General features: G+C 38.3%; 1 protein-coding gene across 6 annotated transcripts in view; it reads left to right on the plus strand.

The window, feature by feature from the left end:
• The first annotated feature begins 540 nt into the window (after positions 1–540).
• Positions 541–17,829, plus strand: part of LOC126100235 (testin) — a 107,372-nt gene continuing 90,083 nt past the window's right edge. Inside the window, exons 1-4 of one of the 6 annotated variants that reach the window (XM_049910812.1) lie at positions 543–693; positions 812–985; positions 1,100–1,188; positions 14,363–14,481. In XM_049910812.1, coding sequence (XP_049766769.1) covers positions 923–985; positions 1,100–1,188; positions 14,363–14,481 — 271 coding nt within the window. In that variant the 5' untranslated portion in view covers positions 543–693; positions 812–922. Of the gene's footprint in view, positions 986–1,099; positions 1,189–14,362; positions 14,482–17,829 lie in introns of all 6 variants that reach the window. The other 5 variants (XM_049910811.1, XM_049910813.1, XM_049910815.1 and 2 more) reach the window with 5 other exon arrangements.

Raw genomic sequence — 17,829 nt, forward strand, 5'->3', positions numbered from 1 at the left:
TAGAATTTGCAACTGTAATTTCCAAACGAGCAGTAAGTGAAATCATACCTATTAGAAGTGAGCGGTTTATGCTGTCCTGAAGGATGATTTCATGAAGGCAGGTAAACTACTGGACCTCAATTCTGACAAGCTACAGATCCTATTTTTACGGTTTTAGACACGTTTGAAATGGAGTATATTCTCATAACTAAAATACACGGGCAATGAACTATAGTTCAATTTTCTTATAAGTCGATATTTTCAGTCCTCTGCCTGAAGCCTACCAGCAACTTTTGCACCAGAGTATAAAATTTCATTCTGAACTCTGGATGCAATACATAGTATGTCTTGAAAGTTTTACTTGTAGTATTGCGGTTGTGAAAAAATAATGCTCCTTAGCAGCATCAATTCACGGATTAGTAAACAGTATTCAATTGTAATTTAACGCTGCAGAAAAATCTAAATTTTTAAATAAATTCACAATTCTTGTAATAAATTACTCTAAAATAATGTAGCACAATTATCGCGTAAAAATTTTTCGGTGTCATTTGAAAATCGGGATGTACTAATTTGTCTTCCCATTCTCGGTGTATACACCCTTCCGTGTAAGCAATGGGTTGAGTGTATTGTATCTGTGAGTAATGTTGACAGCTACAGCTTGTGTTTGTTGACATCTGGAGTACTACAGACAGTTTGACCACTGGTGGTAGGTAGGTGAGAGCTCTACGTAACTTGTGTGAGAATGTCAAACCTCAGCAGAATTCGTTTGGGAAATTTTGGTAGTTCTACAGAGAGCATTGATCGACATAATAATCTCTATTATTATTGACAGATGAGTTCGACTGAGTCATAGGTGTGACTCATTCAGTGTGAACGATAACCGATAAAAGCGACAGGTAAACGGGTGTGGCATAACAACGTAATGAGGTTTGTCGTTTAAAAAATGTCTGAAACTTCAGAAAAGACGCCAGAGTGGTTAGTGTTGCTGGAAAACAAGAAGAAGAGGGTAAGCAGAAGTAATTTTCAGAAATATCACTTCGAAAACTAGTTTCAGTTTACCTGTTCTGTGCCGATGGTTCGTTACGAAAAAATTGTAAATTAATCTAAACATGTCTTCCAGCACAATCGGTTGGCTCATGAAATCGGCGCCGGTGCTCCATGTCTTAGCTGCGGAGATTCTTGTCCAGGGCTTGATTTACATTTCTGGAGGTAAGTTTTCTTATTTTCTATTCTCCCTTTTATTTATTTTTTACTTGTTTGGATTTCATCAGTTTCACGCTAATCATATGGAAGATGATAAAGCTCTAAATATACTGCCCAACTGCCAACTCTTTGCTAAAATAAGCTAGTTATTTAACGGAAAATATAGACATATTTCTTTTACCGGTAGTAACGACATGTTCGAAGATATTAGATGTTTACCAGTAACTATTGCTTAACTTAACGGGTCACAAGATGTCCTACAAAAGTTTGACCAGCGAAAGATTTCTCAATTTATTATACTGTAAGGGGAAATAGAAATGTTATTTGGGTATTAGTTTCAACCCTTACACAATGAACACATTCCAGCATTAAATTAAACTTTATGTATCGTATTGTTTTAGTATTTCCTTTGATAGAATATGTTTTATGTTCACATATTATGAACCTTCTCGAGACCAAAAATCTCTCCCCTAGAAAAATGGATTCCAACATAATGATTGTGTGAAACGCAGCTTACTCTGTTCATCCAGGAGACAAAGACAGCAGCAGATACCTGTGAGTAGGTTGCTGTTATGTTCCTTTACTTCTGGAAGGCATTCAATACAGATCCGCACTACAGCCTAATGAACAAAATAAGACTGTATGGAATATGATACCCGCCATGTGATTTGACTCAAGTGTTTCTAGCAAATAGAACAGCATATCATTCTGAACAGAGAGAGGTCTTCAGATATAAAAGTAATTTTAGATGTTGCCCAAGGGAGTGTTGTAGGACAATTAATTATTGCAATAGAGATAAATTACCTATTGGGCAACGTCAGAAGTTCCACGTCTTTTTGTTGTTGTTGCTGTTGTGTACAGAGATGCCGGACTGCTAGAAAATGGTCGTGAAGTGCAGGAAGATCTGCAGAGGATCCTCCTCTGTGCAGAGATTGGCGACTGACCCTCAAAATAAAAGAAACAGGATATTGCACGTAAATAGTCAGGAAGATCTGTTGTTGTGTTATTATAAGATTGCAGGACAATCATTGGAAGCAGTCATATCTGTAGAATATGTAGGAATACACATATTGAGCAATTTAAAGCAGAGTGACCGCATAAAACTAATCACAGGTAAAGTGGATGACAGACAGTTTCATTGGAAGAATTGTCAGGAAATCAGTCCACCCACCAAAGATGTAGCTTACAAAATCCTTGTTGAATCAATATTTAAATACAGGTTGTCAGTCTGAGATATATACCAGATAGAATTGATAGAGGAAACAGAGAAGATTTAGCAACCAGCAGCACATTTTGTTAGAGCTTCATTTAATAAGTGCGAAAGTGTCATGGAGATGCTCATGCAACTCCAGTGGCAGATGCTGTGAGAGAAGCATTCTGCATCTCTGTATGCTTTACTGATATACACAGTCTGGTCACATTAATGTGACCACCACCTGTGTTCAGTGTCAGTGCACACTAATCAAAAACAGGTGGCAGCAGTAGCAGTGGAGGGTATATAAAGCGTGTTGGGGGGATACAGAAAATAATGTATTTGTCGTCATAATGTGGAAACATCCAAAAGGGCATGGTCATTGGCTTTTTGGCCAAGGGTGGAAGCATTTGCAAAATGGTTAAGTTTGTGAACTGTTTGCTTGCCTTCATGGTTAAGGTATACTGCGTATGGCAAAATGGCGCTATCCAAAACTGATGCCGAAGCAACAGTGGTGCACCATATGCTGTAGGTGATGGGTAAACAATGTCTGCCGAGATGTGTACAGGCAAATGGATGTGTAACTTTTGAGCAACTGACTGTACAGATTAATAAAAGGGCTACCGCCAGTGTCTCCTCAATGGCCATTCAGCGAATGTTGCTGTGTATTGGCCACCACAGCAGACGCCTGGTTCATGCATCCATGCTGATTGCTTTTCATTGGCAATGAAGGCTGGAATTTTTGTGCCAATACCATAACTGATATTCACTGAGTGGCAACAGGTGGCCTTTTCAGGTAAATCATGTTTTATGCTCCATCGGACGGACGGCTGTGTAAGGATGTGCAACAATCGTCAGAAGGTTACAGGTCGGAGGAATGAGCTTTATGGTCTGGTGAATGTTTTTGTGGCACTACCTGTTTGATCCTGTCATTCAGCAAGACACAATGGATGGAAACAAGTATGTACCTATCCTTGAGGACCATATCCACCCCTTCATGCTGTTTGTTTTTTCCTCGGCACGATGGCATTTATCAGCAGGACAATGTAAAGTGTCTCACAGTTTGCAGTGTATGCGAGCGGTTCGAAGAGCACCAGGATGAATTTACCTTACTCCACTGGCCAACAAACACCCCAGATTTAAACCTAATAGAGATTCTGTGGGACCATCTTTATTGGATTGTTAGCACTATTCCTAGAAAAGCTAACCAATTTATTGCTTCCTCTTACTTATATCTCATGAAAAGATCATTTTGGACCATCCATGATTGGAATAGGAAAAGTGGGCAGTGATAGTTTTACATAAAGTACCCTCCACTAGATACCATATAATGGCTTACAGAGAATAAGTGTAGATGTATAATGCTTGTCTTTCCTGAGTCCTTTCATATGCCATTTGTGATGTCCATGCATCCATATTTCCTTCAGAGTGAATTGTTTTGTGTTTTATTCATGTCATGACATACATTTGCAATCCATTCAGTTTGCGTACAGGAGAAATTTCAGAAATTTATAAAACAGTTACAATGATGTTTATATTAATAAATAATAGCACTATAATAAATGATAACACTATAATGATATTTCTTGGAATGTGCGACACATTGTATCCAGCTCAAATTTCCCGTTTGTCCCGCATGAATTCATTCACTGAGTAACAACACTCCATTGTCAGTATAATGCAATATAATTTTGTCACTTTTATGACAGTACTCGAGTACAAAAAAATTAAAGTGGTAGACTACTTTCATGCATATTTGTGTGTGTATCAGAGCGACATAAAATTTTGTTGATACTAGCAACATATGTAATGGGCATTCAAATACTGATATACACGTATTCTGTAATTAAGTTTCATCAGTACAAGTGTGCTTTGTAATTCACAGGGTTTCAAATCCAAGTTTAAAAGCTGTGATACATTGTCTGTGGATCACTTTTTCAAGTATATTGGGCATGTCATGATGTTATGGGTTAAGAACAAACAAATAAGAACATAATTCACATTTACAGACATGTGCATACTTAGGTGTAGTTTGACAATGGTGGGCCTTATAGTAGGAATTATCCCTCCCCATTTGCCTGGAGTTATTTAGAGAAACCATGGAAATCTAAGTCAGATCTGCCAGATGGGGTTAGTCTCTCCATCCTCTCAAATACAAGGCCAGTCTGTGTAAAAGTATGCAAACTCATTTGGTTATGACCCCAAATGGAAAATACTGTTATTTAATAATCTGTTCATTTCCCATTTCACATAATGTTCAGATGTTATTTTTGGAAATTTGTGGTAAGTTACCATGAGACCAAACTGCTGAGGTTATTGGACCCTAGGCTTACACACTACTTAATGTAACTTAAACTAACTTACGTTAAGGACAACACACACACCCATACCTGAGGGAGCGCTTGAACTTCTGACGGGGGTAGCCGCGCAAACCATGGCAAGGCCTGTGCAGCTACCCCACCCGGCTCAAATATGCATAGTTTATCATTGTGTATACTATCGGCTAACATCAGGATCACTGGCAACATCAGGACCATGAGTTTGGTTTCCATTTTGGGTATTTAGACATCCAGTTTGCTAGCCTGAAAAAAATCAAGACACAATCCCTCCATAAGATGTGAGAAATTGAGTGCAGAAAGAGAGTAACTTAAGGTGTGATTCAAGTAAACATGACATAAATTACTGAGAATAAGTTAAGTTACAGGAAAAACGGAATATTTATACATTGACCATCGTACACTAGGAAATGAATTAGAGCTAACTCATAAGAAATTGAAAGTTTCAAAACATGGCAGTAGAAATTTACAAAAACAATCATTTATTAATCTTCATATACTCGTAAAGAGAGAAGAATGACTTATCCACTGAGTATTTTATTTAATTTAGATATAAGTGAAGCTGGGACATTAATGACAGATTTTAATGTCTGATGGAAGAGAATTGAAAGCTTTTGTGGCAGAATAGTGAACACCTTTTTGTGCAAGACTTAGTTGTTTTAGATCCCTGTGTAAATCGTCTTTAGACCTTTTATTGTGGTCATGGTATGTACTATTAGATGTAAAAAGAGAATGGTTTTTAGAGGCAAAAATCGTCTAAGAAAATAGAAATATGGTGGTTAATTTTTGGAGCTTACAAAAAAGGTTTCTGCAAGAATATTTTGGATGCATGCCACTCATGACTCAAACTCCCCTCTTTTTTTCTATAAAGTGTTTTTTTGTTGTTAAAGATTAATTGCACCAAAAAGTTGTACCTTATGACACGATAGAGTGAAAAAAGCCAAAATAAGCAGCTCTGATAACATTCACATCGCCAACAGGGGTAATTACACGTAGGGCACCACGCCCAGATCATTTTAACTTGGCATAAGTTAGGATGCCCAGGAATTTAGAAGATTCACAGTGCAGTATATTTTGGTTATCACAATTCACTATATAGGATGTATTGTTTGACAGGTACTTTTTACTGGCTTTTAAATAAACATATTTTACTAATATCTTTACTCTTCTTGCACAAATTATTTTGTAATTTTATTCTTTAGTAGAAAATGCTGTTTTATGGTAACTTTCTGTCTATATCTTGTTGCATCACGAACAGAGCTCACCATGCAATAATTATCAAGGCTATTTTTGGTGTGCGTAACAGATCGGTAAATGTATTCACTTGGTGAAGTTAAAATATCCAATATTTTGGAGAGATTTTTATGATGAGCTCGGTTACCAATTTTTTTATATTATTCTTGTGGCTCTTTTATGTAGTCTGATAACTGTGTACATATTTTGTGCAGTTGTTTCCCAAGAGAAGAATTCTTTAACAGAGAACTGAGAGCACATGTTTACTGATAACTAAAAAGCATTGAGTGTCACATGTTGATGGCAGGACATAACGTGCTATTCTGTTTGAAAGTATCATTGCATGGTCACATCATTTCAACTGAAAATCAATCATCTTTCTAAAAATTTGGGTGTGTTACCATTCCATTAAATGTTTATGTAACAGTATAATTTTCCCTTGTCAAACTGAAATAAATGGCATTTGTTTTCTTTATGTTCAGTGTAACTTTATTTTTGATTAGATGAAATATGTGACTGGATTGATGATTTTTTGGTAGGGGGGAGGCAGCTTGTTATCTGGGATGTCAAGTCATTGACAGATGTAGAAGTAACTTTGAGTGTACCCCAGGGAAGTATGTTAGGACCCTAGCTGTTCGTGTTGTGTATTAATGACTTTGCGGACAATATTAATAGTAATATTAGACCTTTTACAGATTATGCAGCTATCTGTTATGAAATAGTATGTGACAGAAACTGCATAAATGTTCAGTCAGATGTCGATAAGATTTCAATGTGGTGCAAACATTGACAACTTGCTTTAAATGTTCAGAAATGTAAAGTTGTGCACTTCACAAAATGGGGGAAAAAAAAGTGTGCTAAGAATCTAATGTCAGTGAGTCACAGTTAGAATTGGCCAACTCATACAAATTCCTGGGTGTAACACTTCGTAGGGATATGGAATGGAATGATCACACAGGCACCGTTGTGGGTAAAGCAAGTGGTAGATTTCAGTGTCACAGTGTCAGCCAGTAGCAACACAAAACACTTACTGCTCACCCTTATTTTTCTATGGACCTTGATTTTTATCAACTTGAAGAAAGACATAAATTAATCAGTTTTCAGTTAAAATCAGTTTGGCGGTTGGGTAATATGACTGCACTTATATAAAATCATATTTTCTGAGAAATTCAACGCGAAGAGAGCATCCTAACATATGGAATATGGCATTGGAGCCATCATTTTCTGACCACATGTATATAAAATTTGAGGTTGAAATGAGTGTTAAACAGACCATGGCCTATAGAAATCCTAGGAAAACAAACTAGGGCTCTTACAGGAAAGGCCTCAGCACTCACTTACCTGAAGTCAGAACTTTGCTAAGGAATCCAGTAGACCTTGAGAAAATGTCAGACACAGTGGATCGGAAGAGATTCTCTCTTGTTTCGAGCAGCTAACAGAAGTGGTAAAGGCTGCCAGTCTTGCTTGTGAGATGAAAGCCGAGCTGACCATTTGCAGCATTGTCGACAGGACTGTTTGCGGACCTGTGGTAGAGAGTTGAGTGGAGAATATCAATCAGAGGCTCAGGCGGTTCTGCAACTGTGTAGCCTGCAGATTCCTCGACTAGCGCCATAGGGTGTTTGGGTTTTGGGTTCCACTGAATAGGTCAGGAGTCCATTACATGCAGGAGGCAGCTACATGGGTAGCAGAGGCTCTGAGGCATGGACTGGGCAGTTTTTTAAGTTCGAGGGTCTTGGGAAAACATACAAAGGGCCTTAGTCACAAAAGATGCAGGCCAAACATAGGAAGAACATAGATATAGAAAGCATCGGTATATAATTGTAAATTGTTGTAGCTGTGTTGGGAAAGTTCCAGAGCTCCAAGTCCTAATAGAAAACACTGATGCTCAGATCATTATAGACACTGAAAGCTGACTAAAACTGAAAATAGGCTCAGCCAAAATTTTTGCACAGAACCAAATGGTGTACTGAAAGGATAGGTTAAATAAACACAGTTGGCGATGGCGTGTTTGTTGCTGTTAGAAATAGTTTCTCTTTTCGTGTAATTGAAGTAGTCAGTTCCTGTGAGTTAGTATGGACAGAGGTCATTGTTGGCAACCAGAATAAAATAACAATTGGATCCTTTTGTTGACCTCCCAATTCATATGATACAATTGCTGAAAGGTTCAAAGAAAACTTGAGTTTAACATCAAACATGTACCTGACTCATACATTTATAGTTGTTGGAGACTCTAATTTACCCTCGATATGTTGGCGAAAATACATGTTTAATTCTGAAGGTACGCATAAAATAATTCGAAATTATGTTAAATGCATTCACTGAAAATTTTTCGAGCAGTTAGTTCATGAGCCCATGCGAATAGTAAATGATTGTGAAAACACTCTTGACCTCTTAGCAATAAATAATTCTGAGTTGTTAATGAGTATCAAAACGGATACAGGGATTAGTGAACACAGGGTTGTTGTAGCGAGATTGAGTATTTTAACTCCTAAATCTTCCAAAAATAAATGAAAAATATACCTATTCAAAAAAGCAGATAAAAATTCACTTGGCACATTCCTGAGAGACAATGTCCACCCCTTCCAAATAAACAATGTAAGTGCAGATCAGATGTGGCTTGAATAAAAAGAAACAGTATCTCCAGCAATTGAGATATTTATACCAAATAAATTGACAAACGATGGAGCTGATCCTCCTTGGTACACAAAATGGGTCAGAACACTGTTGCAGAAACAACGAAAACAGCATGAAAAATTTAAATAGACACAAAATCTCCAAGATTGGCTATCTTTTACAGAAGCTCAAAATTCAGCACAGACTTCAATGCGAGATGCTTATAATAGTTTCCACAACAAAACTTTGTCTTGAATCCTGGTTTTATGTGAAGTATGCTAATGGCAAGACATAATCAATGCCTTCTCTGCATGATAGCAGTGGAGATACTATCAAAGACATTGCTGCCAAAGCAGGGGTACTAAACACAGCCTTCCGAAATGCCTTCAAGAAAGAAGACGAAGTAAATATTCCATAATTCAAATCAAGAACAGCTGCCAACATGAGTAACGTAGATATCCTCGGAGTAGCAAAGCAGCTTAAATCACTTAGTAAAAGCAAGTTTTCTGATGCAGTCTGTATGCCAGTTAGGTTCCTTTCAGAGTATGCTGATGCAATAGATCAGTACTTAACAATCATATACAACCTTTCGCTCGACGAAAGATCAGTACCCAAAGACTGGAAAGTTGCACAGGTCACCCCAATATTCAAGAAAGGCAGTAGGAGTAATTCATTAAATTACAGGCCCATATGATTAACGTTGATATGCAGCAGGATTTTGGAACATATATTGTGTTCAAACATTATGAATTAACTTGAAGAAAACAGTCTATTGACACACAGTCAACAGGGGTTTAGAAAACATTGTTCTTGTGAAATATAACTAGCTCTTTACTCCCACGAAGTGTTGTGTGCTATGGACAAGGGATTTCAAATTGATTCCTTATTTCTGGATTTCCGGAAGTGTATCACACAAGCAGCTTGCAGTGAAATTGCATGACAATGGAATATTGTCTCAGTTATGTGACTGGATTTGTGATTTCTTGTCAGAGAGGTCACTGTTCGTAGTAACTGAGGAGAAACTCGTCAAGTAAAACAGAAGTGATTTCTGGCATTCCCCAGAGTAGTGTTATAGGCTCTTTGTTGTTCTTTATCTATATAAATGATTTGGGAGACAATCTGAGCAACCATTTTAGGTTGTTTGCAGATGACACTGTCATTTATCGACTAGTAAAGTCATCGGAAGATCCAATCAAATTGCAAAAAGATTTAGAAAAGATATATGTATGGTGCGGAAATTGGCAATAGCCCCTAAATAATGAAAAGTCTGTGGTCATCCACGAGTGCTATAAGGAATCCATTAAAATCTAGAGGCCATAAATTCAACTAAATACCCAGGAACAACTTAAATTGGAAGGAACACACAGAAAATGTTGTGGGGAAGGCTAACCAAAGACTGTGATTTATTGGCAGGACACTTAGGAAATGTAACAGATCTACTAAGGAGACTGCCTACATTATGCTTGTCCATCCTTTTGTAGAATAATGCTGTGCAATGTGTTATCCTTACCAGATGGGATTGATGGGAGTACATTGAAAAAAATTTAAAGGAGGACAGCATGTTTTGTATTATCTTGAAATAGGGGAGTGTGTCACTGAAATGGTGTAGAATTTGGGATGGACATCATTAAATCAGTGTCCTTTTTCATTGCGGAGTAATCTTTTTATGAAATTCCAATCCCCAACTTTCTCCTCCGAATGTGAAAATATTTTGTTGACACTGACCTATATAGTGAAAAATGATCACCATGATAAAATAAGAGAAATCAGAGCTGGTACAAAAAGATTTAGGTGTTCGTTCTTTCCGTGCGCTATACAAGATTGGAATAATAGAGAACTGTAAAGGTGGTTCGATGAACCCTCTGCCAGGCACTTAAATGTGATATCCAGAGTATCAATGTAGATGTCTGCCATTATGATTTTGTATTTAGAAGAATGCCCAATCACCAAGAAGTTGAGCAAACAGGAATGTCTCTTGGTGGAACAATAACCTGGAATTCCAAAGGAAACAGGTAAGAATACTGTTCTACGTTGCAAGAAGGAAAGGAGAATGGGCAAAATATAAGGAGGCCCTTGCCAAATACGAACTTGCAATTAAGCAAGCGAAACTGCCATCCAGGAAGGTATTCTGTGAGGAAGTGGAAGGTACATCTACTCGTGCCAGACTTTACAAAATCCTCACCAGAATACCAACTAAGCCAGGATTGTGAGTGTACAAGGACAGAGTATGAGACACTGGATGTGCTCCTCTAGACACACTTCCCTCAGGGCACTCTAGCAGACAACATAGATAGAGATTCAGTCCCTGGGATGCACTGGTTTAAGATAATCAAAGAGAGAAGTGGGAAACTGGTAGAGAACGTGTCATTTAAAAAAAAAAAAAAAAAAAAATCTTGTGGACAGTGGGGACGTGTCAACTGTTCAAGTCACCAGGCACAGATGGAATCTTTTCAGCTCTACTGCAACAAGCAGGAGAGAGTTTAATCAAACTCCTATGTAGGCTGTTTAGGGTTAGCCTAGCAGCAGGACTCATTCCTGATGCTCGGAGGACAGTGAGAGTTGTTTTCATTCCAAATCTGGGGAAAGTTGATTATGCCAATGCCAAGGGTAATGACTGATCAGTTTGTCCTCCTTTCTTCTTAAGAATGAGCACATTAGAGAAAAGAGGTTAACTTAGGTTCCTGTGTATGTAAACCAACACGCATATCAACCAGGCAAATCATGTAAACGGCATTTCACTTGTTGGGAGGATGGAAAAAGCTCTACATTTTCAGGAAATTTCTCTGTCTCTCTTCCTGGATATCAAGTCGGCTTTTAGCAATACAACATTCTAATCTATGGTTAGAGCTGCAGAGGAGCATGGCATTTAGAGTACCGTATATGGGTGGATTACAATCATGTTGAGTAGAAGAAAAATAGAAGCCACCACAATGAATGAAAAATATAATGAACACCACTAGAGGATGTCCACAAGGAGGGGTTTTGGCTGCACTGCTGAGGAATCCTAGTGGTCAATCAACTCCCTGAAGAGCTAAACACGAGAGGCTACTTTTGCTAAGGATACGAAGATGATTTAATCGTAATAATATGTAGCAAATTTACTAGTACTGTGAGAACAATGGCTAAATGGACATTGAACACTGTGAAAAACTGGTGTCTTAAGTAGGATCTAAGGGTCAGCTGCAAGAAAACAGTTGCATTACCATTCATAAGGAAACATGTCCAGGACGTGTACTGGAATCTTGAGCTTCTCAGTGAAACTCTACCTGTAGAGGCGTTAGTGAAGTATCTTGGGGTAACCCAGGATGTGAAACTGTCGTGGACCTCTCGTGTAAGGAATACAGGGTGCTCAAAAAAAAAGTGTCGGATACTTTCAGAGGTGGCAGTACTCATTGAAACAAGAAAAATAAGTCCAGAAAACATGGGTCTGGAAAGGCATGTTTTCTGAGAAGTCCAATGTACATGGATCTGGAAATACATTTTTTTCTGCGATAAACATGTGTTATTGTGAGAGATTATGCTGATACTTGGTGTACATCTGTTAATATAATAAGTAAACCAGTTGTACATCATTTGTCGTACTTTGTTTTGTGTTCTACAGAACTCGGATGTACATTATAAACTTTATAACTTAAACAGCAGTGAATCATAACTTGAAAAGTTTATTGTGGCTGGCTGATTGCCATGTAAATTATAAACCTTATGTTTGCACTATAGTAACGGTTCTAAATATGTTAACTCTCAACAATATACTGTTCAGATTTACCTGTTTCCATCCCTGAGCACCTTTCTTTTCTCTCTCACAAATGGTGTTGGTCCTTCTGATCTTTGCTATGTATGGCAAGCATAGATATTTGTCTTCAAGTACAGTGTGTTAACTGTAAGACGGCAGAGTTGTAAGGGGAGTGTGGGGAGAGGAGGAAGCAAGCATTGGCTGGTGAGGGGAGAGGAGCCGTTGAGAGGGGGGGGGGGGAGGCGGCAAGGAATGCCTACCAGTTGCAGTGCTGGCACTACAAATTGCGTGTCATGCTTACACGAAAGCAGACGAAAGGCTTGGAAGTAAAACTCGCCTTAAATGTTGTTCGTAAATGAAACTGAAATCGTCATGTACATTAAAATCTATATATATAAAAATGTATGTATGTATGTATGTATGTATGTTTGTCTACTATGCACTCACAAACCATTCATCCGATTGCAATGAAACTTTGGTGAGTTGTTCTCAGAAGGCCCGAAAAGAGTAATGGACAATGTTTCAATGACATGCTGGTTGAAATCAACGATCATTACTTTGATTTCTCCACTTCTTTTCCTAAGTTAAAAGAGAGAGAAAGATTTATAAAAAAATGCCTTCTGCAATGCATGTATTTTTTTGAATTTGGAAATGTACTGTAATATGAATGTGTTTCGAAATAATACAGTAACCAGTGGTGTTTCCATACAAAGCAATACGGTACCAAAGAAAACTGAAATATAAGGTAATTCGGACGAAATAGGGGGCTCCTTCAAAGTGATCACGAACAAAATATCTGAAATGGAAACTCACCTTTTCTTGCCAGGCATTTGTGGTGATACGCCAGGATGATTCTTGGAAAACTGTTTGAATTTTCCAATGCTATGCTTGCTTTGTCCTGTGTATGTGGCAGCTCTCACTGAAGATTTGTGAATGGGGTGAAGCAATTTTTTCTGCTCCATTTCTCTTTCACAGCATTCAATCACACGCAATATAATTTTGCGAGCATCGCTACGTAATAACTGGTTTCCTTCTAACCGTAGGCCTACCGGTAGGGGTTGTTGGCGACTCCCGAGATGGGCCAGCAACTGCCTCTTCACTTATTTTGATAATGTTTGGCACAACTGCACAATAAAAACACGCAGAACAGTACAGCGCAAAACAATAACGAAGCAGACGACAATGGCTACCTTGTACAACACGGCTATGTAATGTTGACAGCAGTCGAAACTGCGTGCCTACTGAAGCCTCCCGACGTTTACCGACTTCTACCGATTCAGGACTAGGGAGAGGTCTGCCATCGAAAAGTTTACACACTGTATTATTATATTGTAGGATTGGCCATTTATTGTATTTTAATGTCATCCATTTGTCCCGTTTTTCTTACAGTGCCAGAAGAAATTTTAAGAATCCAGATTCAAGCTCAGTCTTTCTGTGTAGTAGTTAAAAGTGAAACAACCTCAGCCTTATAAATAATGAAGCTTTTGAAGAATAAATATGTGATTTTGAAATCTTGTGTTTCTAATCAACTTTCATCTATCCACAGTTTATAGATTGTCTTTCAATGTAGTGAAAGCCCACTTTCCTGGCTTTCTTGTTTGTTTAGAAAATAAAATTTTTTTGTGATATTAATATTTGAATAACCTGGTACATGCTGAGTTTGTAAAAAGTTTTGTTCATTTTTTTCTGCTTGAAAGTCATTGTTGGCATCTATAATTTAATTTGTGATGTTATTAAATTATTTGAATCTTTACTAAAAGTGCAAGGTATACCATTATGTAAAATAAAGGAAAAGCAAGACCACTCAGATGCCCATTCACACTGTACCACTGGTGTGCATTTGGGTTTCTGTGTGTGTGAATATGTGTATACTGTCTGCCAGAAGAAACGCCAGAACTCAAAAGATAGTTGTTAGTACTGTATTCCGTTATGTATTTGTATGCACCGTACATCAATATGCTAAAGGTGAGTGGTTGCCTTTCCTTTATTTTATCTATTGTTCCATTCAGGAATTTCCGTATTGTTGACCTACCATTTATTATTTTATAATACTGTATTTTCTGTGCCACATAGGAAATTATGTCGTAATTGCAAGTGCAAAAAGGAAGAACATGATGTGAAGGATGATGAAGGATATGAACAATTTGAAATACTACTTGGACCTGCTAGTAAGAAGAGGAAACGTGGTGCTTGTAAGTTTACTTTGATTTCATGTGGTTAGACATCTGGGAACCATTCAGTAATCACTTCCTGTTAATGAGATTATGTTTTCAGTTTCATTATCATTTTCTTCGCAATGTTTTAAGAGTATTAAGAATTTGAAATGAAATCAGTCATGGATGTTAAGTTTTAGGGCTTGTATGTTGACTCCTTAACATGTCTAATTGTTTGCTAAGTAAGTTCCAAAGAATAACTTTTTTTTATTAATGAAAACATTCATTAGTGAATGAAATTACATGTGGACATACTTCTAGCCTTATGTAGCGTGAACGTTTTGATTCCAAACCTTGCCCTTCTCAGTGGTTCAAAAGGTACATGACCAAGTCTGCCATCGTACAATATCAAACTCTCATTGTTATATCTCTATCTGGGATGCACAAACTTTTGAATGTCATGTTGAGACGTTACAGTAAACACCAACTGGGAGGTTACAGGTGCTGGAATGGGTACTCTCTAGGAGTCTAACACTAAACTGTTAGTGCTGAAGACATGTAAGTAAGGTTTATTTGTAAGTTGCTCAAATAAATTCTAGATTTTAAGTTCTTATTGTTAAGCGGTTAACCAGAGAATCTGTGAGAGTGGTTTGTGCCATATGGTTCTAAATTAGAAACACTCCAGTTCAACATTACCAATTTTTGAGTTAATTAATTTTAAGAAAATGAGTTGATGCATGCCAGGTGAGGTCACATAGAATCCGAAAATGATTGTTCATGTGGATACCCCACACTTAAGTATATTTTGATTCTTGGACATCTGACAGTTCGAGGGTCAATTGAAAAGTTAGTAACTGTTAAATAAAATATCTTTTAATCATGCTAAAATGTAATTTATTTTTCAAGTATGTCTCTTGAGGCAATGCAAGTTGTCAACTGTAATTTCAGCTTCTCCCAATTTCCCAAAAATGTGGTTGCTCAAGATCTGCAAAATGGAAATTAGCTTTGATCATCATCTTTTTATTTCAAACAAGAATTCTTCTCAGATTTTTCCTAGTTTGTACAAAGAATGTGGTATCCTGTCCCAATGAGTTTGAAAGCCCACCAGAACATGTGGACCTAGATGATAGATGCTAGGCGATGCTCCTGATATTTGCGGACACTGCTGTCATTGCATCAACGCTAGGTGTGGACCAAGCCCCATGTGCCAACCTGTTGGTTCATGTGGCCATGCTGTAAAGCTGGCCACACCAGGATCCAGACCTCAGTCGTGTTCCAACTGCACTTACGTATTGTTCCTTGTATGCAGTGTTGCTTGGCTTCACATGCGAGGTCTGTCTAAAAAGTATCCAACCTTTGATTTTCCTGTGCAAAATAGAGACGATAGCGTGGCCCCACTGTACGCAGTAAAGGAAGAGACCTTCATCCGCATGCATGAATTTTGTCCCCGCCTTCCAGCACGTCTGTCACTGCCTGTTGGATGTTGAGTGAAGTGCTACACAATGTGTTCATCAGATTACCGATTCTCTCAAGATGACTGAAAGTATTGAGCAGAGATACTGCATCAAATTTTGTCAAAATATTAGTGATTCTCAAAGCGAAACCAAGATGAGATGGGTGTAACACAAATTAAGGAATGGTTCAATCGATTCAAAAATGGCCGCACATCAGCGGATAGTGACGAGCGTTTTGGGCCCCAAATTTCTTGGAGTGCAGCTGTTATTGAGAGGATGCAAATGGTGATGGCAGATTGTCGTTTGACTGTGCGGGAGATTGCCCAAGAGGTTGGAGTGAGTAAAGATTCTGCACATGCAATTTTGCGTGATGATTTGAATATGCACCGAGTGGCTGCAAAATTTGTGCCCAAGTAATTGTCGCTGGAACAAAAAGTGAACGTTGCACAGGACCTTGTGTACACCACCAACACTGATCCTGTATTTCTGAACACTGTGATAATTGGAGATGAGTCATGGGTGTATGGGTACGACTCAGAAACAAAAAGATAGTCGTCGCAATGGCAGAATCCCGAGTCTCCAAGGCTGAAGAAAGTGCGGCAGGTGCGAAGCAAAATCGAGGTGATGCTGACTGTCTTCTTTGATATCCGTGGAATTCTGCATCACGAATACGCACCAGGAGGACAAACAGTGACAAAGGAGTACTATCAAGATGTTCTCCGGTGACTCTTTGACGCAGTTCGGTGCAAAAGACCAGACATGTGAATGGCGAAAAACTGGCAACTGCATCACGACAACATCGCCACATATTCATTCCACTTGATCCAAAATTTCTTGGCCGAACATGGAATACAGCCATTTGCCAACCTTCCTACTCTCCAGACATGGCTCCTTGCGATTTCTGGTTGTTTCCAAAATTGAAGACGCCACTGAAAGGATCCCGTTTTGAGAGTAGAGAAGAGAGAATGCAGAACATGACGGAGCTGAACACCATTCCAAAAGAAGACTTCCAGAGGTGTTTCCGGCAGTGGAAATATCGGGGGGCTAAGTATGTGCAAGCACAATGCAGGTGTTGGAAATATTTTTTCTGGCCAAAGGTCGAATATGTTTTACATAGGCCTCATGTAGTTACGACTTGGTTCTCATTTTGGTTTATACGCCTCTCTCTCTCTCTCTCTCTCTCTCTCTCTCTCTCTCTCTCTGTCTGTGTGTGTGTGTGTGTGTGTGTGTGTGTGTGTGTGTGTGTGTGTGTGCTCTTAGTATAAGTTTTTTAACTTAGGTTAATTAGTGTGGAAGCCTAGGGACCGATGACCTCAGCAGTTTGGTCCCATACAAACTTCCCATACTGTCGTGTTGTCTTGTTGCTTGCCCACAGTTGATGTCATCAGTGATTTTCAGCAACTCGCCATTTGATGCCCTTGGCCACTCGGGCAGCGTTGTGTCATATTCCAGTTGCTATAGAGAATAGTATCAGTGAGGTAGCTGTTTTTAGTGCAGCTAATCATTTCTATGCATGACAGTTGCAGATTCATGAAATGAATTATCTTTTTTCTTACCGAAAGTGCTCATGGTTTTATGAGTTACTTGTTCAGTTTATCCAGTAAAGGGGCTTAGCCATTATTTTCTCTTTCCGCTGATCGCCCAATAGCACTCTTCATTATTTTTATCTGTGACTGCTATTTTGGGATAACCTTCAGGGAGATCATCTTCAAGGTAATATGTCTACAACTGGATTGAGTCACACATTTCTTACCTATTGAAAACAAAGGAGCAGACTCCTTATAAAACTTAAGCAGCTTTGGATGCATTTCAGTTGGTGATGCAAAACAAAGAATTTTACTATGAAAGAGTATTCCAGTTTATCAGTTTTAATTAAACACAACATGAACACCCTAAAATGACACATGAATGAAACCTTATTGACACATGACTG

Source organism: Schistocerca cancellata, chromosome 9, assembly GCF_023864275.1.
Source record: "Schistocerca cancellata isolate TAMUIC-IGC-003103 chromosome 9, iqSchCanc2.1, whole genome shotgun sequence".
NCBI lineage: Eukaryota > Metazoa > Arthropoda > Insecta > Orthoptera > Acrididae > Schistocerca > Schistocerca cancellata.